Source organism: Bos indicus, chromosome 10 (genome assembly GCF_029378745.1).
Source record: "Bos indicus isolate NIAB-ARS_2022 breed Sahiwal x Tharparkar chromosome 10, NIAB-ARS_B.indTharparkar_mat_pri_1.0, whole genome shotgun sequence".
NCBI classification, from domain to species: domain Eukaryota; kingdom Metazoa; phylum Chordata; class Mammalia; order Artiodactyla; family Bovidae; genus Bos; species Bos indicus.
In genome coordinates this window covers 32,299,679-32,324,735 of record NC_091769.1, presented here as the reverse complement: position 1 = coordinate 32,324,735, position 25,057 = coordinate 32,299,679, and the positions used below count along the sequence as shown (strand labels likewise).

General features: G+C 38.0%; 1 protein-coding gene across 6 annotated transcripts in view; it reads right to left on the bottom strand.

Annotated features, from left to right (window-relative positions):
• CDIN1 (CDAN1 interacting nuclease 1) overlaps positions 1-25,057 on the bottom strand; it is a 234,352-nt gene that overhangs the window by 79,636 nt on the left and 129,659 nt on the right. Inside the window, exon 11 of one of the 6 annotated variants that reach the window (XM_070797240.1) lies at positions 17,235-25,039. The exons of the other annotated variants lie outside the window; for them this stretch is intronic. Coding sequence (XP_070653341.1) covers positions 25,036-25,039 — 4 coding nt within the window. The 3' untranslated portion in view covers positions 17,235-25,035. Of the gene's footprint in view, positions 1-17,234; positions 25,040-25,057 lie in introns of those variants that run through there. 6 annotated transcript variants of the gene reach the window in all.

The following is a 25,057-nucleotide window of genomic DNA, read 5'->3' as shown; positions in this document are numbered from 1 at the left end:
CAAATGTTAAAGGGTGTGGCAAATGTATATTAAAATAACATTTAAAACTCCAATATAAAATAAAAAGTTAAACAAAGTAACATATTTGAAATTGATTTGCTAGGAGCAAAACATGGAATGTTCACTTAGCATGTCTTATCATAGTCTACCAATTAGAAATAATGCATATGACTATGCAAAGATCAACTTTAAAATTTAAAAGTACAGATAGAGTATATATATTCTTTTAAATTTTAATGTTGATCATATAATATGCATATATATGCACATATATATGTCTTTGGTAATTTTATTGATTTAGGGAATTAATCTCATATAAAAATGATTTAAAACAGTTAAAAAGTGTGTTGTAAGTATATATTAAGATAAGCATATTTAAAATAATTGATATGATAGAATCATAACATGGAAATCCTTACTTAAAATGTCTTAGTATAGCCTACCAATAAGAAATAATATGTATATTACCATGCAAAGATCAACATTAAATTTTAAAAGTACAGTAAAACCACATATCTTTGGTAATTTTAGTGATTAATGCTTTAATTAAGAGATGAGGTACATGCAGACATATGCAATAAACTGACATAATTCATCATATTGCAAAGAATAACATGATGAATGCATATGTATACTGTGAATTATACAATGCACATGCAAATCATATACTCATTATCACGCAGAGGCATTATTTTTCCTATAGTCAAAATGCAACAAATCTTCAAGTACTACTCAATCTACTTCATGACTATTTAAGAACAAAGTAGTCTGTTGTATCTTCTACAGAATAATAATTTAAACTGAGAAACTCAATTTAATGGAAACACAGAGCAGACCTTTTTAGTGGGTACATCTCTGTGTGAGTTAAACTGGAGACCAGTCCCTGTACTACGCACATTTATTGTTCCACATTGTGATTTTAAATAGAAGTCTAGGCACTGGAGATTTTAATAAGGTCTTTTAATACACTGCCAAATTAATCTTTTTTTTTTTAAATGTTGAACAGTGAATACATTGGTCATTGACTAGATGGAAAAATAACACTGGCCCACAAACAGTTTCTCAGTGTAAAGAGTAATTAAAAACACTACTCTTCTGAAATTGATTAATCTCCAGATGAGGTGTCCTGAAATGAAGACAATTTAAACATGAATATATTTGGTGCCTGGAAGTAGTCAGTACATACTGATGTGTGGGTTCTTGGTGGGAGCCGACTAGATCCCCAAACTCTGACAGAGGCAGAGCAGGCTGAAGTTAAGCACTGGGGTTATTTATAAATAGATTCTTATCAGACACTGAGGTTAACCTTCTCCACTTTAATGCAACTTGGAGACATACTGTTAGACATTTGGACTGAACTTCATGGAAAATAATTTTTTTTTAATATGAAAGTTAAAGTGCTTCTGAAATTCTCATACCTGACTACCAGGATTAGTGCTGTGCTGACAAGAAGCAAGGTATATATGAACATGTTAATTAAGAGTGCAAAAATAAATTTTTCTGATCATTTTGAACTTTAGTGTGCATAAAAGGACTTCTCTTAGTAAAAGGAAGACTACTAGATGTTCCTAGTTTATGAATAAGATTTAATCAGCATATAGGAATATGACAGAAAACACCTTTAAAAATTATTATACGTATAATTTGCACTCTTAAATCAAACCTAAAGAAAAAAATACTTATAAGATTCACTGTGTGAATCAAATATAATAGCTTCATGGATGACTTTTTCTTATCTGGGGTAAGAAAATAATGCCCTTATTAATATATTAACATTATGAAATTCTATAAGATTTAAAAAATTTCTTTAAAATGAAAAGTCTATTTTACTTTTTAATTACATCTATTTCCCAGAAAGGTCTTTAAGGCTCTACAAAGCACCTTGCATTTTCTTATTGCTGACAGTTCTTGAAACCACGCTTGAATGCTTTCTTTATCCTTTGGTGAACAATTGAAGATCATATGCTAAAAGACTGTGCTTTCTCTTTTTCTTGCCCTGTAATTAAGGCATTTTAATACATTGCTTCATAGTTGTTACAAGAGCAAACTATTAAGATTCATAGATTGAGACAATTTTGACTCCTATGATTATATAAACACACATGATATGAATTTTTCCTAATCATTGACTTGAAAGAATAACAACAAAACTCCTTCAAATAAAATGATTAATCTCTGGAAGGTTAAATTGAAATGGTGCTTCCTGTGTTGCCTTAATATATGTAAATGATCTATAAAAATAGAAAAACACATTTGGTTAACTATCCTTTAATATAAACAGGATAAAGAATAAATTCATATGAAGAATACCTTTTCTTCAAATCAATGTATACTTTAAGAGTTTGAGACCTTCAGGGGTTCTGTTGTCATTTAAAGATAAAAATACTGCATACATGTCTAAAGACAGCCAAATACATGCAGATTTTTTTCAAATCATAGGAGAATTAAAATTTTGATTTAAATGTACAAAAGTTTTTTCAGAACAAAGATATATGCAGAAAAAATACACTTCACTTAATATTTCTTAAGTTGGGAGAGTATAATTGCAACTCAAGAAAATGCTTTAGTGAACAATGATAATAAATGAAGCTGAAAATATAAGACCTATACACATTTTTAAATTCTGTTGTCAGAAATACAGGACTGAAATTATACATTTAAGCAAACAAAAAATAATCTGCAATGTCATTTAGAAGCCACATACTTTTCAGAGCACAAAAAAGTATGCTAATAGGTTTCTGTCATATTTTGAATAAACATGCAGAATTTCTTAGCTCTTTTTTAGGTTGGAAGATACCAGTTTGCTGCTGAGTTAAAGTATGTAACTGCATTTTATGTTAGCCAATTAGATAATCTGAGGAGAAATAAATTTTGGAGACTTAAAAAAACATTTTTAGATAATACTTTATGATTTTAAAATTAAAACTGATATCAAGAAAACATAAGGTATTATAATTTTATATTAAAAAGCAACAGTTTTGGACAAGATTAATGTAATAATCTCCCTGACTTTTTTGGGGTTTGATTGCAAAAATTTTTAAATGTATGAAAAGCAGAGAATCCCCTACTAAATACCCACCTTCCCTCTCTCAACTTATGCATTTTGCTGACATATTTTACAAGAAATCCTCAGTCCCTAGTCTCTCCACTCCTACATATTCTTGGTGTGTAGCTCTTTTAAAAATGGATATTTTCTTACGTAACTATAATGGCTCTGTCATGTCTAACAAAATTAACAGTAATTTCTTGATGTTAAGAAGTCATACGAATCCATATGCAACTTCCGATGATTCGTCTCAAAAATGTATTTTTTTCTAGTCCATTTGATGGAATCAAGGTACAGCAAGGGTCAGCTACATTTACAGCTCCTCCTTTGCCCACATTCACTGTCATGCCTTTGTCTCGTTGAAGAAATTGCTCCGACTTCTTAAGAGGAACTTGGGAAGTCCCTACTGAAGAAAGGGCAATATTTGGCTGATAAACTGAGACTGTCAAAGTTTTCCAATTTACTTTTTGATTGTACAGGGGTACAGGGGGAAACCCCGAGACACTTCTGCTATATTTAATGATCTGAATAATTTTCAAGAAGGCCTTAAACAATTCTTTACCCTTCATACTAAAGAGTTTAAAACGGTAATAATCATTATAAAATTTGTTTTATAATATTACTTTTATATATTGGCAGTTTAAAAATAGTTTTTATTTAAGTGTTAGGATATGCATGCATAAACTAAATGATATCAAATAAGCAAACAGATATTTAGGAATCCCAAGTTTATAAGTGCTTTCTTAGAATGTATATAGAAGTAATCAAGAATTGTATCTTAATTAATCTGGGAAGGAAATACAAGCTGGCATGTCTCTTAACTTTTGGTTTTATCTTTTTTTTTTAGGATCATTTAACCAACATAGGCAAGTTTTCATTAAATTTAATTTGTGTGGAACTTAAAGGCAAACAAATTGATGGCTCTTTTAAACCTCATGTTGTGTTGTTTAAGAAGAGACGTATAGAAACTTTAGAGGATTAGAAAATGCTGATGAAAATTACAAGTGTTAGAAAAGACAAAATGACACTTTAACACATCTCCATGGCATTCCTGTTTAACAAAAATGTAAATTAACATATAGAAGGTTGGCTTAGCCTTCCTTGCAACAGCTCTAGCTAATAAAACTTTAAGATCAGTGATGTACAGCTTTTGAAACTCCAAAATATGAATGACTCTAAATGGAACCATATGAAGTCAATGACAGTAAAGTGATCATAGATGAAATTACCAAACTCAAATGAAATAAATTCCAAATGAAAAGGATGAAGGGCAATTAAGTACCTATTTTGACAATTCGAAGTGGTCAAGTTTTTAAAAGTATGACATAGGAACCTTAACCTATCTATATATGAGTGATAAATGAGGCATTTTGTGTCATTACATTCCCATAAATCACTTCCTTTAACTGCTGACGGCTTTTATCAGATCTAACCTTTTCAAGCTTCTATTAGAGTGCTAACATTTTCAACTTTGACACATGTGCAGTTTACAAATTCTGCAGCTGATTAACTCTGGACAGAAGCTCACTGGCATCATTGTCTTCAAGTTGGGTGAAAACCTTAGGGTCTCAAAAACCCAAGACACTCATATTACAGTACAAAAATCTCAATTAATGTAAGGGGTTGGAATTTGGAGTTGTTAAGGATTGTTTTCTGTTGGGAAACAAATATAAATAAGACTTCATTTTCCATGAAACAAGTGACCTAGTAAATATTAAGAAATGAAAAAAAAAGAAAATGAAAAAGTAGAAAAAAAGAAAATTCCTAGTTGATAATAAATTTCTAATCAAATACATTTTTTTGCCTTTATTTGGCAATCAAGAAGTATTTTCTTAAAACTTGCTAACCTTCAGCTTTGACACAATAAAACAAAGAAAATCTGAGACTAATGCATTCATGAGGTGAGGAATATGACCCCAAATAAAACACAATTTAAGTGGGGCTGTTATAACTGATGGGACCATTTTAAGGTGAATTTTATATGGAGAGAGACTGAATCAAACTAAAACATAGAGTTTAACTCTCCTGTAAATCTCAATATTCTAAGTTAGACGTTGTTTTGGGTAATCTAACCAGTCAATTCAGTTGAAAAAGAAAAAATGAAAAATTCTTAAAGTAGTTAAGGAGGACCTGCTTTTAAAACAGTTGTGTTGAAATTATGAAGTCTGAGCTTATAAAAGGTAATGCCATTTCTGCTGAAGTGACTGTTAATACACCAAATCTTCATAGAATGTTTTTCACACATAAATTAGAACTACTTATTATCAACATGAAACATTCTAAACATTTATCCTAATAAGAAACTTCGAAATAATCAAACTATTTGTCTATAATAATGTAGAAATAAATAAAGCGGAAACATATAAGTTGGAATCTTTTACACTACAAATGCGAGAAGCTCAAGACTGCACAGTATTTTTAATTTTAATGGTCCTAATTTCTTAGTAGGAGAGTCAAACACAACAGTTGACCCTGAGAGTAAAAGGTTTTGAAGAGTAAGACAACACTGTGTAGGTAAATATTACGTGTCTGCCAGTATATTTACATAAAGAGCACATGCATAAATATCTATAAGTAGATGTGAGTTTGCCCAAAGATTATTTAAAAAAAAACTTACTTGGAAAATATCATTGACATTAATCTTGAAATAAAACTGTTTTGCTTTGTTTTTTTTAAATAGTATCTTTGGCAATAACAGCCAGACAGAGCCAATCTTAAAACTGACTGTTTGACCATCAGAAGCCTGTCACTTCACAATATTAGTTTTGATAAGAACTACCAGCTATCAAGTCTAAATAATAAAACCTAAAGAGATGGACTAATGGCTCTAAAGGCAAAATGTTCACAGAGACCTTCCTGCTGCAGATTGCTTCTTGTTGATACATGACAAATCTTAGAAAAATAGTGGAGGAAGGACAACTTTTTCTAGCATCACAACCTACACAGTCTCATAATGTCACCATCTAAGGCCTATCCATGACAAATTAAAAACTTCTTTATTTCACTAATAATGTCACTCATCACAGAAGCTGGGCAGTTACACTTTGACAATTCAGATGTAAATCCTGGGTTGCCTATGAGTATTCATGACAAAGGCATATTTATCATTTAAAACAAAAGGACGTGACTTCTTGGTGTTCATATCAAAGGCTAGTGATAGATGAGGCCACGCTAATCAAAAGACAGACTAGAAAGAACACAGATGTTTGCTGCTTTCATTACGAAGAGTATTCCCTGCCCCTGAAACTTCCCTAATACGGGTCATTTCCAATTGTTTTAAATGTACAATTGAAACTAGATACCTAAGAATTTAAAATTCCCAGTTATAGCTCTTACAAAAAACAAGCACTAGCTTTTATCCAATCTCAAATTATAAAAGCAAAATTCTTAAAACCAAGAAATGTTCCTCAGAACTGAGAGATTTCCACAATTGGCTTTATCCCTCTCAATTATTATTTTCAATGCAGAAAATGAAGAGAAAGAAAGTCTATCATCCCCAATTTTTATGAATAGCAAAACTGTGAGCTGAAATCAATGTGGGGAACTATAAAGAGAGCAAGGCTTAACACATTTTCACCATACTCCTTTCTGACTGTTATGTTTTTGACTTTTGTTCCAAACGCTTTTCAGGTTGAAAAGCATTTAAAAATAGCTGTTGTCTAGATTGTAAGGGTTTATTTAAAACCTTAAATACAATCAATTCTGGTGATTCTAGCATTCATCACCATTTTGGATGAGAGAGCCCCAAAATAAGTATGGCATTAAAAAAACAAAGATATTTAGAGCTGGGGCTATTGATAGCACTTCCTCCCATTCCACTGATGAAGAGCTATCATCAGGTCTGGCTAATAGAAATCCAATTTACAAGGCTCTGTTCATTTGAGTGCCTTTTAAGATGCACAGGATTAGTAACCCTTCAGACGTGCAACAAATGCCTGCTCTGTCAGGGCAGAACTATTTTAATGCTGGTTACTGGGAAGTCATCCCCGCAAGGTCACCTTGAAGAAGTGCAGGTAGTGGTTGGGGAGGAAGCCTACTCGGCGAGAGATCTGTTTTCTGCCAATTTTCCTTGCTGCTTTTCAATCCCAGTGAAGCACACTTGTTGATAAACTTTTGATAGTCAGCATGGTGTATGACCAAAGAAAACACAGTATAAAGTTATATGGGGGAAAAGAACTACCTATGCATGCAAAGTATACTTGGGTAGCTTGGGTCATCAGGGGAAATGTTAGGCAGGCAGCTGATACGCAAGCTGCCCTTTTTGGTAGGATCACCTTCCTCCCCAGTTGACGAAAACATTGAAAACACACGGTCTCTCTTTGCACTCACATCCTTTCTGCTTCTTGTAAGGAAAGTGTGTGTGTGTGTGCGCGCGCGCGTGCTCAGTCGTGTCGAACTCTTCAGACCCAATGGACTGTAGCCAGCCAGGCTCCTCTGTCCATGGGATTATCCTGGCAAGAATACTGGACTGGGTTGCCATCTCCTTCTCCAGGGGATCTTCCCGACCCAGGGACTGAACGTGTATCCTCTGTGGCTCCTGCACTGGCAGGTAGATTCTTTACCACTGAGCTACCTGGAAAGGCAGTATGGAAAATTTGTGTTACTAGTGTTAAATATGTCACTAGTGTTAGATCAGCAAGGGCATTCTATTTTACACTGCTGGGTTGCATCTGTGTGTTATCAGGGTTTACCTTTCATTAGCTACAGTAACTACTCTATGCCCTGCTTACAATGGGCATGTCCTCCTTTTTAAGTATGTATCTGCTTCTCACAAAAGAAATTAAAGAGTTGGAAGTTTTCAGAGGGCTTAACATTCAATGTATTAAGCAGTATTTATAGAATAACAAACATCTTTCACCTTTTGGCCCTTTTTATGAAAAATTTACTGGATGCCTAATATATTTAATATTCAGTAGCATGTGAGAATAATTTTTATGCAACTCTGATAGTTAGAAAGATAGATAACTCAATTATTAGATCATCTATCAAAATATTCAGATGTATAAGAGGCTACTAAAAAGATTGATGACTGAGAAAGTCCACTGATTCTCTAGCCATCATATTCATGCATTTGGCCAGACAACATTTTTCGCTGCCTTCACAAGCAAGCTTCATTACCCATCACTCCACTGAAAAGAGTTTATTATGAGGCTGCCATCTTGGCAAGACTATTATTTAGATGATAAATGCTGAGGGGGGAAAAAGTGTGTCTACTTTTTTTTTTTTAAGGAAAAAAGATGAGCTTTTCTGACAACTAAAACAAACAGCATCTACATTTCTAATTAACTTAAATTTGGCAGATACAAATATAGGTCAGTTAAAGCTATGATGTTATCTTCTGTCTGGATTTTACCCTTAATTTGTAAAATGTAAATTAACTAATTAGAAGAAAAACAGCATGATTAGTGACAAAATGCTTCAGCTGGGTCTTTGCTTCCTGACATTTATGATCAACTATAATGAATTATTGCTTTTTAAAGTAATTGATAGAATATATTTTTTCTCACCAAAATGAAAGAAATTTTACTAAGAATTTATAAAAGAATTCCAGGAACTTGGCAAAACAATAGAAGTTCGTGGTGTACTTTCTGAGGAAAACATGTTTGTAAAGTGGTATAATATTAGAAACAATTGGGGTAATTTATGCCTGGGTACCTAGGGGTAAATTTAAAGAAAGACGTGTGTAGACATTAAGTCACTAATAAATCTAGTAAAAAGATTGTCAGGACTTAACCCTTTCCCTGTCATTTCAAACAGATTTGCTGTGTGTTCAAAGCAATTTGTGAGAAGTGTGTGTTCATGTGCACACGTGCATGCACATATGTGCATGTCCCCACATGTTGGGTGTGGGGGTTATAAGGTTTCACGGAGAATGGTTAGAAAACAGAAAAGATTTTCACCACTTGAGTTTCAGCAGGAAAATCTGTCATTGAGAAGTAAAATTAACCTATGTAACATTTATGCAAAAAGAGGTTTTCAACTATTCTTATGTAGACAGAGACTACAATGAGAAGTACATCTACAAGGGCAGATATATGTGTCAAAAAAAAATTACATAAAATCCTGAAAGGTAAGGTCTGGGATGGTGGCCACCTTTTGGCACAGGGGAGCCTGTGTGACCAGATCCTGGGCAGGCAGACCAGGATCAGGGCTGTCAGCTCTCAGAACACACAAACTTCTTAGAGGTCTAACCTGAATGAGGCAACTGCAGTTGAAGCCTGGTGGTAATCTAGGTGGGAGCCTTAAGTGCTCTGTCGGTACTGGGGTTTGGTTTCCAGTGACATGACAACTTTTGGAAGCATGGAGAAAACAGAAAGGGAAGCAAATCCAACAGATGCATGAGGCTCGGGGTGCTAACTGGAAACTTCAAAGATTATGTAAGATAGGTAATAGTTTGAAACAAGTTAGTACTTCAAAATTTCCATCTTAATTTTAGGTATGCCACTAAAATATTTAACTTGGATGGAAGTATTTTAATTTGGCAGACAATTATCACATTTGGAAACAATATCACTGAAATACTTGAATACTCTTTTCCAATATTATGACAAATACATAAAACTTTTCACATTTTGCAAAGTGCATTCTAAATGCTTGGAGAATATTATTCCACTTTATATTTACTAGTTGTGGAGACAGCAAGAAAATCTTTCTGAATAGCTGCTCCCGATTAAGAGGTACTTTAGCCTACTACTTTTATATTTCATTAATGGTATAAATTCATTATGGTAAATGTTTTTTATTTCCATCCTCACATCACCATGATATTGCATTAAGAGATAAAATGGGTAACTAAGCAAAGCTCCTTTTCACAGTATATAATCCTAACACAGAACACATTTACACATGACAGAAAACTCTTCTGACAGCTCTCTGGTTTTAACCTAACCCTTCAACCTCTTAACATACGATGTACTTCTGAGGCAAGCACTTCGAAAGCTACCTAAGATTTACCTGTATGTACATGAAAACATCTGCACTTTAGAGGTAATCTTCAAACATGTGAACTCTAATAAACTGGTTTCTATCACAACGATGAAGACTGCAAAACATATCATAGCACAGAGACCTCTTCATTTGTTTAGTTTCGGTCTCTCAAGCATTAATAATCTCCATTCACATTTATCATTTTGAAAAACAAATTCATTTGAATTAACAGCATGAATAGGTCTAAGTAAAGTTTTCAGCTTGATGGTAACTGGAAAAAACAAAGCTCAAGACATTTAAAAAGCAATCACTTATCTTCATTTAAAATTTGTTATATTTCTGCAGGGAAGGCAGCATTTCATGTTTGAAGAACAAGTTTATCTATGGAGGAGGAGAAAGGTGAAGAAAGCAATGCAATGAGTGTCAGGTACTCTGTCCAGACCTGAGTTCTCCAGTACTGCAGGAAGGTTGGATCCTTTCAGCATTGTATTGGTGTGTCAAAATATGTCAACAAACCATCACACCGCAGGAAGAAGAATGACCTTTCAGTTCTTCACGTTTGGGCTGCCTGTGGAGCTTTGGACGCGGGGTATGCATGAATGGTTTTCCTAGCTGCTTGACAAATGCAACTCCCAAGGTTTCTTTCAAGCATGATTGTTAAAAGCCCTAGGTTCTTACAATTTGGTACAACTTTCTCAACCCATATGACTCTTGACAGAAACTGATGTTAACTATCAATACTGCAAATAATCAGATTCAATGCAACTAGACAAATTACTTTAGAAATGTTTCAATGTAAGAGATGAATGTTGAGAGTTATAAATTTAGAAAAAACTTTATTCACTGTAAAAATAATACTTAATCAATTCTCTAAGCTTTATTATGAAAAGTGAAAGTGTTAGTTACTCAGTAGTGTATGACTCTTTGCGACCCCATGGAGTCCACCAGGCTCCTCTCTCCATAGAATTCTTCATGCCAGAATACTAGAGTGGGTTGCCATTTCCTTCTCCAGGGAATCTTCATGACCCCGTCCCACAAACCAGTTCCCTTTGGAAACTTCTAAGCATCACAATTGCAGTAATCACTAACCTAAGTTATTTTCTATTCTCAGTTCCTTAAGAGCATCATTGTTCTCCCCAATACCAATACCAAAACCTCAAAGTTATCACTGTTTCACACTGCCCAAAACGACATCATTTAATCAACTTGTCAGATTCTTTCTTATCTCTGTAAGTCTATATAGTCTCTTTCCATTTCCACCACCATCATTATAGTTCAGGAATTAATGGGTTATTCCAACACAAATGACTGGAATAGCAGTTGTCTTCCAGTTTCCAACGTCTTGCTTCTGTCTACCCCGACCATTGCTATGAGAATATCTAGCCTGAAGTTCAAGCCTGACCATGCCACTCGGCTATTCAAAAATCTCCCCTGGTTTTCCAGGTATATTACTTTGACCTGCGCACTCAACCTCTCTATGCCTCAACTTTCTCATATGAAATGAGCATAAAAACCCAGTATTGATCTCATAGGACTGTTATGTGGATCAAAAAGGATAATACATAGCAGTGCTTAAACCAGATTCTAGAATATAGTTAGTGCTCAGTGTTAGCTATTTTTGTGATTTATGTACATGTTGTTTCCCTACTTGTTGTTGTTCAGTCGCTAAGTTGTGTCCAACTCTTTGTGACCCCATGAACTGCAGCAATCCAGGCTTCCCTGTCCTTCACTATCTCCTGGAGCTTGCTCAAACTCATATCCATTGAGTTGGTGATGTAATCCAACCATCTCATCCTCTGTCACCTGCTTCTCTTCCTGCCCTCTTTCCCAGCATCAGGGTCTTTACCAGTGAGTCAGCTCTTTGCATCAGATGGCCTAAGTATTGGAGCTTTGGTTTCAGCATCAGTCTTTCCAGTGAATATTCAGGGTTGATTTCCCTTAGGATGGACTGGTTTGATCTCCTTGCTGTCCAAGGGACTCTCAAGAGTCTTCTCCAGCACCACAATTTGAAAGCACCAATTCTTTGGCTCTCAGCTTTCTTTATGGTTCAATCCTCACATCTGTATATGACTACTGGATTGAATTAAATTCCTTGAAAGCAAAGTTAGGTGTTGCTTATCTTTGTACCCTCTGAAATATATAATATATAAATATATGTATAAATATATAATATAGTGCCTCTATATAGAAGGAGCTCAGTATCTGTGCTGCTCAGTATCTACTATCTGTGTTACTACCTAGGGACCTACAATGTGTTGAATTAGAAACATGTAGTGGTAAAAATATGTATTTCATATTAAACAATGAAAACCAATTGGGGCTGATCAAGTATTTCGCTCTAGTGTTGAGCTCAATATGATTTCATACACCTGACCTGTGCACACAACCAATGACTTCATTTTCACCACTTCCATAATCAATATACAGTGCTCTGAAAGTATTCCAGCCAAAACTATCAAGGACAACTGTGACAAGCTCATATTTACAAAAATAGATGATCTTTGAATTAAAAAATCCTCTGTTCTAAATAAAAAAATTTTGTATGAATTTAGAATTTATGATCACTTAAAATGCGTTATCAGCAATGCTGTTAAGACTGAATTTAAAATGGAGAGGTGGTGATGATAGCAAAGTTGCCAGATACAGAAGTGAAGGAAATGAAAAAAAGGAAAACAGAAGGAGAAGCAGGAAGGGGTTAACAAGATACCTTGTTGGTAGAATTTTTAAGAGAAAATAAGGGTGAACAAAACACTGTAGCATTGGAGAAGACTCTTGAGAGTCCCTTGGACTGAAAGGAGATCCAACCAGTCCATCCTAAAGGAGATCAGTCCTGGGTGTTCACTGGAAGGACTGATGTTGCACCTGAAACTCCAATACTTTGGCCATATGATGCGAAGAGTTGACTCACTGGAAAAGACTGATGCTGGGGAAGATTGAAGGCAGGAGGAGAAGGGGATGACAGAGGATGAGATGGTTGGATGGCATCACCGACACAATGGACATGGGTTTGGGTGGACTCTGGGAGTTGATGATGGACAGGGAGGCCTAGCGTGCTATGGTTCATGGGGTCGCAAAGAGTCAGACACAACTGAGTGACTGAACTGAACTGAACTGAAAATACAGGAAGCATCTCAATGTAAGTGATTCAGTAAGAGAAGGGAGTAAACACAATAAAGTAGAATTCACACAAATCATAAAGGTATACTAAGAATGTAAAGGAGAGGACAAGAAAAAGAAAAAAAAAAAAAGAATAAAGTGACATGTTAATAGATAACAGAATTCGTATAGAAGACTTAATTTTCATAAGAACATGACTTCCAGGGTCAATTAGAAATTAGAGGGAAAGGATGCTTACCATGGCCATTATGTATGCATATATATTTCTGTATTATGAGAAGAAGAGTCTGAGACATGAAAATTATATTCATGGCTCATTTTCCATGTTGCACATGTGTGAGAAGAGAATGAGCAACAGCAATGCAGCCTTATCACATGTACAGTTCACCCATCCCAGGGGCTGGATGACAAAAGGTGGTCAAAAATGGAAAAATGCTGTTCCTTACATATAGAGGGAGAGAAAAGAAAAAGGACAGGCATAACTTCTGTGAACAGGACTCTATCTCATCAAAAGATGGCTAGTTCTATTTCAGTCAAAGAGGCAGCAGACACCCTTAGTGGGTGCTATCAAAAGATGACCAAAGAAAGCGGCTTTCTAACAACCATAAGCTTATTATCCAATCTTTGGCCTTAATGATACAAAAAAACCTTCTCTTTTGTTGGGCAAAAAGTAGTGACTGAAAATTCCATTCCAACTCTCAGAAGGCTAGGCAAAAGACAGAGAATATATAGATGACTGTTTGAGAAACAGATACCAAAAGAAAGAAATTTTAAGGTTTCCACAGCACTCGCTCAAAAATTATTCTATTCATGTTGTTGTTTTAATTGCTAAGTAGGGTCTGACTCTTTTGTGAACCATGGACTGTAGCCCACCAGGCTCCATCTGTCCATGGGGTTTCCCAGGCAAAAATCTCGGGGTGGGTCGTGATTTCCTTCTCTAGGGGATCTTCCTGACCCAGAGAATCAAACCCACGTCTCCTGCAGGTGGTTTCTTGACCACTGAGCCACCAGGGAAGCCCATTCTATTCATAGTTAATGCTTAAGAAGATTTGCTTAGGATGAGAATGAAGTCTAAAATAGCATCAGTAAGATTACAAGGTTAATGTTAAACAAGACAAACTGGTTTACAGTGCGTTAAATTCTGTTAAAAATCATAATTGAGAAGACATGTACTTGGAGCCATGATGAGGTAACAGGGACTACATTTATCTTCCTGCTGGAAATACCTAAAAAACAAACAAACAAAATAGCTAACAATAGACATCAACCAGTGACGGACAGTCACCCCTGAATGAAGGGCAAGGAAAGAGGCAAGCACTTTGATTTCCCAACTTGCTCTCTGGAGAACGTTTCCATGCTACAATGTTGGGAGGAAGAACCTCGGTGAAGTCCAGGAGTCTCTCTCAGAGTTGAGAAGAAGAAACTGGGAAAATGGGAAGACCAGGCAATTAAAATTTGTCATAAAAGAAGTATCAATAATTTTAAAAGGATTCAAGTTTGTTTCTGACTTTAATGAAATTAAATTAATAACCAATAACAGAAAGACATGTGAACAAGTTCCAAATATTTGGAAACAAAACAGAGCATTCTTCTAAATAGACTGTGAGTCAAAGAAGAAATAAAAATAAAGTATTTGGAAAACAAAATGGAGAAAGAAAAAAAAAAGGAAAATATTTGGAACCAAATAAAAATACAACATATAACATTTTCTGCAATACAGCTAAAGCAGTACTTTGAGGCGATTTTAGCACTAAATTGCCTTTACTGGTAAAAGAGAATGATTTCAAATAAATAACCTCAGGCTCCATCTTAGAAAACTAGAAACAAAAAAGAGCAAATAGAAGCTAAAATAGGGAACAGTAATAATCAGATTAAAAATCAATGAAAAAGACAAAAGAAAACCAACAGGAAAAAGTCAGTAAAACAAAATATTCATTTTTTCAGAAGGCCAATAAAACTGATAAAGCTCTAGGCAGATAGATCTGGAAAAGTAGACAAAATTATCAACATCAGGAATGAATAAGGTGACACCACTCCAGATTCTACAGCTATTAAAAGAATATGGGAGCATTCTCAGCAAGTTTATACTAATATATTCCACAACTTAAATAAAATGAATAAACTCTTTAAAAGGCACAAAGTACCAAAGTTCACTCAAGAAAAAAATAGATAACCTGAATCCCTATATCAATCAATTTTAGTCAGTTTAAAATCTTCCCACAAAAAATATCCCCAGATCATTTGACTGGGAGTAGTCATGTATGGATATGAGAGTTGGATTATGAAGAAAGCTGAGTGTTGAAGAATTGATGATTTTGAACTGTGGTGTTGGAGAAGACTCTTGAGAGTCCCTTGAACTGCAAGGAGATCCAACCAGTCCATCCTAAAGGAGATCAGTCCTGGGTGTTCATTGGAAGGACTGATGTTGAAGCTGAAACTCCAATACTTTGGCCACCTCATGCGAAGAGCTGACTCATTGGAAAAGACTCGGATGCTGGGAGGGATTGGGGGCAGGAGGAGAAGGGGACAACAGAGGATGAGATGTCTGGATGGCATCACCGACTCGATGGACATGAGTTTGAGTGAACTCCAGGAGATGGTGATGGACAGGGAGGCCTGGCGTGGTGCAGTCCATGGAGTCACAGAGTCGGACATGACTGAGCGACTGCCCTGAACTGAACCCAATAGTTAATGAAGAAATAACAATTCTACACAAACTTTTCCAGAAAATCAAGAAAGGACTACTTCCCAACTCATACTATAAGGCTACCATAGTGCCAAAACCAGGCAAAGAGTTTAGAAGAAAGAGTAAATCACTGACAAATCTCTCATGAAAGCAGATGTAAAATTTCTTAATGAATTTTTAGCAAATCAAATACCATAAGTTTGTCATCAGTTCAGTTGCTCAGTTGCATCTAACTCTGTGATCCCATGGACTGCAAACACCAGGCCTCCCTGTCCATCACCAGCTCCCAGAGCTTGCTCAAACTCATGTCCATCGAGTTGGTGATGCCATCCAACCATCTCATCTTCTGTTGTCTCCTTCTCCTCCTACCTTCAGTCTTCAATCTCAGCATCAGGGTCTTTTCCAATGAGTCAGTTCTTCACATCAGGTGGCCAAAGTATTGGAGTTTCAGCTTCAACATCAGTCCTTCCAATGAATAATCAGGACTGATTTCCTTTAGGATGCACTGGTTGGATCTCCTTGCAGTCCAAGGGACTCTCAAGAGTCTTCTCCAGCACCACAGTTCAAAAGCATCAATTCTTCAGCACTCAGCTTTCTTTATGGCTTACTCTCACATCCATACATGACTGCTGAAAAAAACCATAGCTTTGACTAGACAGACCTTTGTTGGCAAAGTAATATCTCTGCTTTTTAATATGCTGTCTAGGTTGGTCATAGCTTTTCTTCAAAGGAGCAAGTGCCCTTTTAATTTCAAGGCTGCAGTAACCATCTGCAGTGATTTTGGAACCCATAAAAATAGTTTCTCACTGTTTTCACTGTTTCCCCATCTATTTGCCATGAAGTAATGGGATTGGATGCCATGATCTTAGTTTTCTGAATGTTGGTTTTAAGCCAGCTTTTCATTCTCCTCTTTCACTTTCAACAAGAGACTCTTCAGTTCCTCTTCACTTTCTGCCATAAGGGTGGTGTCATCTGCATGTCTGAGGTTATTGATATTTCTCCTGGCAATCTTGATTCCAGCTTGTGTTTCATCCAGCCCGGCATTTCTCATGATGTACTCTGCATACAAGTTAAATAAGCAGGGTGACAATATACAGCCTTAATGTACTCCTTTCCCAATCTGGAACCAGTCTGTTGTTCCATGTCTGGTTCTAACCGTCACTTCTTGACCTGCACACAGATTTCTCAGAAGGCAGGTCAGGTAGTCTGGTATTCCCATCTCTTTAAGAATTTTCCAGTTTGCTGTGATCCACACAGTCAAAAGCTTTAGTGTAGTCAACAAAGGAGAAGTAGATGTTTTTCTGGAACTCTCTTGCTTTTTCGATGATCCAATGGATGTTGGCAATTTGATCTCTGGTTCCTCTGCCCTTTCTAAAACCAGCTTGAACATCTAGAAGTTCACGGTTCACATACTGTTGAAGCCTGGCTTGGAGAATTCTGAGCATTACTTTACTAGCCTATGAGATGAATGCAATTGTGCAGTAGTTTGAGGATTCTTTGGCATTGCCCTTCTTTGGGATTGTAATGAAAGCTGACCTTTTCCAGTCCTGTGGCCACTGCTGAGTTTTCCAAATTTGCTGATATATTGAGTGCAGCACTTTCACAGCATCATCTTTTAGAATTTCAAAAAGCTCAGCTGGAATTCCATCACTTCCACTAGCTTTGTTCATAGTGATGCTTCCTAAGGCCCACTTGACTTCACATTCCAGGATGTCTGGCTCTAAGTGAGTGATCACACCATCATGCTTATCTGGTCATGAAGACATTTTGCTGGGATTGAAGATTGAAGGCAGGAGGAGAAGGGGACAACAGAGGGTGAGATGGTTGGATGGCATCACCGACTCGATGGACATGAGTTTGAGCAAGCTCTGGGAGCTGGTGATGGACAGGGAGGCCTGGTGTGCTGCAGTCCTTTCAGTCACAAAGAGTCGGACATGAGTGAGTGACTGAACTGAACCACATACCAAACCTTTTCTTAATATCTTCTGCTTCTGTTAGGTCCATACCATTTCTGTCCTTTATTGTGCCCATCTTTGCATGAAACATTCCCTTGGTATCTTTGATTTTCTTGAAGAGATCTCTAGTCTTTCCCATTCTACTGTTTTCCTCTATTACTTTGCATTGATCATTGAGGAAGGCTTTATCTCTCTTTGCTATTCTTTGGAATTCTGCATTCAGATGGGGATATCTTTACTTTTTCTTCTTTGCCTTTAGCTTCTCTTCTTTTCTCAGTTATTTGTTAGGCCTCCTCAGACAACCATTTTGCCTTTTTGCATTTCCTTTTCTTGGGGATGGTCTTGATCACTGTCTCCTGTACAATGTCACGAACTTCCATCCATAGTTCTTCAGGTACTGTCTATCAGATCGAATCCCTTGAATCCGTTTGTCACTTTCACTCTACAATTGTAAAGGATTTGATTTGGGTCATATCTCTTGAATGGTCTAGTGGTTTTTCCTACTGTCTTCAATTTAAGTCTGAATTTGGCAATAAGCAGTTCATGATTTGAGCCATGGTTAGCTCCTGGTCTTGTTTTTGCTGACTGTATGCTGCTGCTGCTGCTAAGTCGCTTCAGTTATGTCTGACTCTGTGCGACCCCATAGATGGCAGCCCACCAGGCTCCCCTTGTCCCTGGGATTCTCCAGGCAGGAACACTGGAGTGGGTTGCCATTTCCTTCTCCAACGCATGAAAGTGAAAAGTGAAAGTGAAGTCGCTCAGTCGTGTCCAACTCTTAGCAACCCCATGGACTTCAGCCTACCGGGCTCCTCTGTCCATGGGGTTTTCCAGGCAAGAGTCCTGGAGTAGGGTGCCATCACCTTCTCCTTGCTGACTGTATAGAGCTTCTCCATCTTTGGCTGCAAAGAATTTAATCAGTTTGATTTAGATGTCAACCACCTGGTGATGTCCATCTGTAGGGTCATCTCTTGTGTTGTTGGTAGAGAGTGTTTGCTATGACCAGGGCTTTCTCTTGGCAAAACTCTGTTAGCCTTTGCCCTGCTTCATTTTGTACTCCATGGCCAAACTTGCCTGTTACTCCAGGTATCTTCTGATTTCCTACTTTTGCAATCTGGTCCCCTATGATGAAAAGAACATCTGTTTGGATGTTTGTTAACATCTTCTGTTAATTCTAGAAGGTCTTGTAGGTCTTCATATAACTGTTCAACTTCAGCTTCTTCGGTATTAGTGGTTGGGGCATAGACTTGGATTACTGTGATATTGAATGGTTTGCCTTGGAAACGAACCGAGATCATTCTGTCGTTTTTGAGACTGCACCCATGTACTGCATATTGGACTCTTTTGTTGACGATGAGGGCTACTCCATTTCTTCTAAGGGGTTCTTGCCCACAGTAGTAGATATAATGGTCATCTGAATTAAATTCACCCATTCCAGTCCATTTTAGTTCACTGATTCCTAAAATATCAATGTTCACTCTTGCCATCTCCTGTTTGACCACTTCTAATTTGCCTTGATTCATGGACCTAACATTCCAGGTTCCTATGCAATATTGCTCTTTTCAGCATCAGACTTTACTTCCATCACCAATCACATCCACAGCTGGACATTGTTTTCACTTTGGCTCCATCTCTTCATTCTTTCTGAGTTATTTCTCTACTCTACTCCAGTTGCATATTGGGCATCTTGACCTGGGGAGTTCATCTTTCAGTGTCATATTTTTTTTGCCTTTTCATACTGTTCACGGGGTTCTCAAGGCAAGAATACTGAAGTGGTTTGCCATTCCCTTCTCCAGCGGACCACGTTTTGTCAGAACTCTCCACCATGACCTGTCCGTCTTGGGTGGCCCTACACGGCATGGCTCATAGTTTCACTGAGTTAGACAGGACCGTGGTCCATGTGATCAGTTTGGTTAGTTTTCTGAGATTGTGGTTTTCATTGTCTGCTCTCTGATGAATGAAGATAAGAGGCTTATGTAAGTTTCCTGAAGGGAGAGACTAAACTGGGTCTTGTTCTGATGGGCGGGGCCAGGCTCAGTAAATCTTTAATCAAATTTTCTGTTGAAGGGCTGGGCTGTTTTCCCTCCCTATTGTTTGGACTCCTGGACACTCACAGACAAGTCTGGCTCCATCTCCCACTCACCTCCAAAGTCAAATTCCCTGGGGGTTCTCAGTCCCTTTGCTGGATCCCCAGGTTGGGAAATCTGTTGCGTGTCCTGGAACTTTCTTCACAGTGCAAGAATTTCTTTGGTATAATTGTTCTGCAATTTGTGGGTCATCTGCTCGGTACCTCTGTGGAGGGGCTAATGGTGACCTCTTCCAAGAGGGCTTATGCCACAGGCTGGGTAACCCAGGCCTGCTGCAGCCAGAGCCCCTGTCCCTGGGGCAAGTCACTGCTGACCCATGCCTCCGCAGGAGACATTCAAACACTCGAAGGCAAGCCTGGCTCAGTCTCTGTGGGGCCTCTGGGTCCTGGTGCGCACAAGGTCTTGTTTGAGCCCTCTGAGCATTTCTGGCAGGTCTGGGGTTTGATTCTAAATGTGACTTCACTCCTCCTACCGTCTTGTAGGGGCTTCTCCTTTGGCCTTGGACGTGGGGTATCACTATTCTGACAAGATGGCAGAGTAGAAGAACGTGCGCTCATCTTCTCCTGAGAGAACTTTTGATTTGTGGTAATCCTTCGGAAACATACGTGACTCATATTAACTCTATCATAATAGTTTAGCAAGAAGAGTCATCCTTTCTACAATTCTTAAGTCCCTGGATTTGGAAAACTGGTCAACCAACCAAAAAGAAAAAATCTTGCATATATCTGAAGACAACAATCAGACATCTTTCTGAGGAACTGCAATTCATTCATATTTCTTTATAAGTCTATTTTTTCCCTTTAATTCTTTAACTCATACCAGTTTCCTCAACCACCATCTCCTTACTGCAAATATCACTTCAGCAGCCTAAGACAACATTTCTAGTGTTCATTCAGCTTTGTATTTAAAGTCAACACTGAAAACAATTAACAATGGCAGAAAACATGAATTCCCTCATGGGGAAAGTTCTTACTATTCACATTCCAAATGCAAAAAAAAAAAGGTATGTTATGAAAACTCAAAGTACTATATACACAGAAGACACTTCCTTCACTTTAAAAAAAATATTTCAAGGTTACTCCAGCTAATACAATGTCAAGTATTGTTTGGAGCAAGGAGACATCAGTATCTCACAACCAGCTCCACTCTAAGAAATGGAAAAGCAAATTATTATATTTTACCTTTAGAGAGGCCTTCTGCAGTACATTTGCTAATTATTAGTCAATCTGTCTCTTGTTGCTGCTGAGGACTGCTTGTTAGTATACAGCAGCGGTGCTTTCTGAGGCTGCTGTAATTGAAGGTTTCCAAAAGCATCTATAACTGAGGCTCATTCTCCAACTTGAGACAGATGTGTTGTTAACAAGACTGAAATAACTGGAAATCTGTGATTTGGCTAATTGCAGGCTTCCTGGAAGTATCTTCATAAAAAAAAAAAACAAAAAAAAAAACACTTTGGCCATCCTCTGAAAAATACCTTCCTTGAGTCTAACTGCTGGGCAGCCCCATTCTAAATGCCTCACCTCTCAGGTTAGCACAGACCAGAGAAAGCAATCAGTAAACCATTGAGTAGATAACCAATCTTTAAAAAAATACTTAGAGGTAAGAACTAAAGTCAAATCAATTCTTGTGGCAGAGGTATTAGCTTAGCATTGCCTCTAGGAGAGTAGACTTTCTGGAGCCAAAGGTTCAAAAATCCCACAGATGGAACTCAGCTCTTCATCTTTTCAGGTAGACATAAATATGATCAAGACTTCATTTCCTCTGGTGCTCATCTCCCCTCATATCCTAATACCAGCAAAGAAATGACTTTGGAAGACAAATATACTTGCTTACTTTGATACTTTCCTTTAGACCCAGTCAAGAGGGGTCCATAGCCTAGATCCAAACTTTAGAGGATTCTGCTCTGGCCTCCTCTGGTTGAACCCCAGCCCAGGGCTTCCCTGGTGGTTCAGACGGTAAAGAATCTGCTTGCAATATGTGATACCCAATTTTGGGTTGGGAAGATCCCTGGAGAAGGGAATGCCTACCCACTGCAGTATTCTTGCCTAAAGAGTTCCCTGGACAGAGGAGCCTGGCAGGCTACAGTCCATGCGGTCACAAAGAGTAGGACACAACTAAGGGACTAACACATACACACGCACACACACACACACACACAAACACACATAAGGTGTGAAGAGTCTGTGGAGCAAAGGGAACATCTTCACCTGATGTCTCTCCCCGCCAATACCTTTCTAGGCCACACTCTTTGTTACCAGGGACCCCAGAACTTTCTGATTGAAGAGCTCTGAGATAACTCCTGGAGCCTGCCTTTTTGATAAGAGGGCAGACCACCAGAGTGTGCACCTCTGGCCTGAGAGATGACCAAGAGCAGAAGTTTGTGGAAAGGTACATGGAACTTGGATGTGCAGGCTGGGCTGTGCTTGAAACTTCCCAGGTGTAGGATGGAGCCTAAGTGTTAGTGGTAGCTTCTCAGTCATGTCTGACTCTTTGCAACCCTATGGACTGTAGCCCGCCAGGCTCCTCTGTCTATGGAATTCTCCAGGCAAGAATACTGGAGTGGGTAGCTGTTCCCTTCTCCAAGGGATCTTCTCGATCCAGGAATTGAACCCAGGCTTCCTGCATAGAACTCAGATGCTTTACCATCTAAGCCATCAGGGAAATCCCAGGATGGAGACAAAAGTGATAAGAAAAGGGAGATGGGCTATGCAGTGGGGCCACTTCTGTCTACACTGCCACCTGCAGCATGGATCTCCAAGGAGTCTAGGAATTCTTAATGCAAATCAGAATTTCCAGATCTTCATGCAGGATAAAGTCTCAGATATGCAGATGACACCACCCTTATGGCAGAAAGTGAAGAGGAACTAAAAAGCCTCTTGATGAAAGTGAAAGAGGAGAGTGAAAAAGTTGGCTTAAAGCTCAACATTCAGAAAACGAAGATCATGGCATCTGGTCCCATCACTTCATGGCAAATAGATGAGGAAACAGTGGAAACAGTGTCAGACTTTTATTTTTGGGGGCTCCAAAATCACTGCAGATGGTGACTGCAGCCACGAAATTAAACGACGCTTACTCCTTGGAAGGAAAATTATGACCAACCTAGACAGTATATAGAAAAGCAGAGACATTACTTTGCCAACAAAGGTCCGTCTAGTCAAAGCTCTGGTTTTTCCAGTAGTCATGTATGGATGTGAGTTGGACTGTGAAGAAAGCTGAGCACCAAAGAATTGATGCTTCTGAACTGTGGTGTTGGAGAAGACTCTTGACAGTCCCTTGGACTGCAAGGAGATCCAACCAGTCCATTCTGAAGGAGATCAGCCCTGGGATTTCTTTGGAAGGACTGATGCTAAAGCTGAAACTCCAGTACTTTGGCCACCTCATGCGAAGAGTTGACTCACTGGAAAAGACTCTGATGCTGGGAGGGATTGGGGGCAGGAGGAGAAGGGGACGACAGAGGATGAGATGGCTGGATGGCATCGCCGACTCGATGGACGTGAGTCTGAGTGAACTCCGGGAGTTGGTGATGGACAGGGAGGCCTGGTGTGCTGCAATTCATGGGGTCTCAAAGAGTCGGACACAACTGAGCGACTGAACTGAACTGAACTTGAAACATAACCCTAAATATTTGGGCGCATTGTACATAGGTCTCTATTCTTATGTTCATAAGTCTCTATTCCTACTCTTGGATTTTTAAGGCATTTCATGTCAAATCTCAAATGAGATACCTACCTTGCTGAAGTTCTGTGAAAGCAAGTAATCAATCTAAGATTAAAAACACGTGCCTAAAAAACTTCATAGTATTTACCATGTAGTTATTGGTTATTTTCTATTTTAAAACTGTATGTAAGTAAACATGCTATAGTTCATGGTAAACATCTGCAAAAGTCTATACATCTGGAAAGCCTATAAAAGTTTTCTGGAAAAATGAAGCATTTTCCTCCCCATACTTAGAGTGGCATTCTTAAAGAAAAAATTTGGCCCTGTTGTGTTTTTATTTTTTCTTTCTTGCCGTGCCATGCAGCAAGAAAGATCTTAGTTCCCTGACCAGGGATTAAACCCATGCTTCTTGCAGTGGAGCTCCAAACACTGGATCATGAGGGAAGTCCTTCTTTTGCATTTTAATGTCACAATGTCTAACACAATTCTTACTGGTTGATTCAAAATGTTGCTGTCTGTTATGCATCAGAAAATTCATTCATATACTCATTTGTTCAATAAATATCTATGACCACCTACTGGCAGCTATGTGCCAGGCATCCCACCGGCTTCTGGACATTTGACAATGGATAAAACAGATAAGACTGAACTCAATATATTAACTGGAGGAGGGTGATAAGTAAACAAGCAATTACAATATTTGACAAATGCTATGAAATTATTAGGAAAACACAGGAGGGGCACTGAACCCAATCTTGAACTACAGGAAGGTTTCCCAAAGACATGTCAGTCAGGCTGAGTGCTGAAGTGAGCCAAGTAGGAGTTTATCTAGCAGAAAAGGAAATTAAAATATCTGCTGAGAAGATTTCTACATTCCATCAGACCATGATACTCTGGAGAAAGAGACAGAGGAGAGTACATCTGTTGATTGCCAAGCACTGTGAAAGTGATTTGTATGTATTAAACAACTGATCTTCACAACAGTATGTGAAGAAGGTATTATTAACCCCATTATATTGAGGAAGAAAAACAAAGGCTCAGGGAGGTTAAGCAAGCTGTTTCCAGGAATGGATCCAGAGAGTGGCAAGGTCTGGCTTCAAACCCAAGAACACGATAGATTTCTCCCATTACCTCAAGGATCGTTGAATTGGAAAATCATGTTCAAACAAAACTTTGCCTTATTCTTTCCAGTCAGTAAGCTTAGATCTTCTTTGAGAGAAGTAGAGAGGTATTAGCTCCCAAGTGCACTTTGGTTTTAAAAAGACTCCACTGATGGCAGTGTGTCAGAATGTGCCCAGAATGGCCGGGGACTGGGCTGAGCTTACAAATGAGATTTCTGTGTTCCTGACTTGGTGCTGTTGGGCATGGTTCCTGTGCCGTATGGTTGCATGTGGCTCTTCGTAATTTAGGTTCATCAGTGTTTTCATCCAAACTGACCCATTTTATCTTCAACCACTCAAGTGAGCCTAGGGTGTCTGCTTCTGCTTCTTTGAAAGGCCTCAAGTTAGAACCCATGTGTATTCTGGCCTCAGACTATAGAGTTAGTTTCTTCTTTATCTGTCATCATCTGAAAATGAAAATGCTA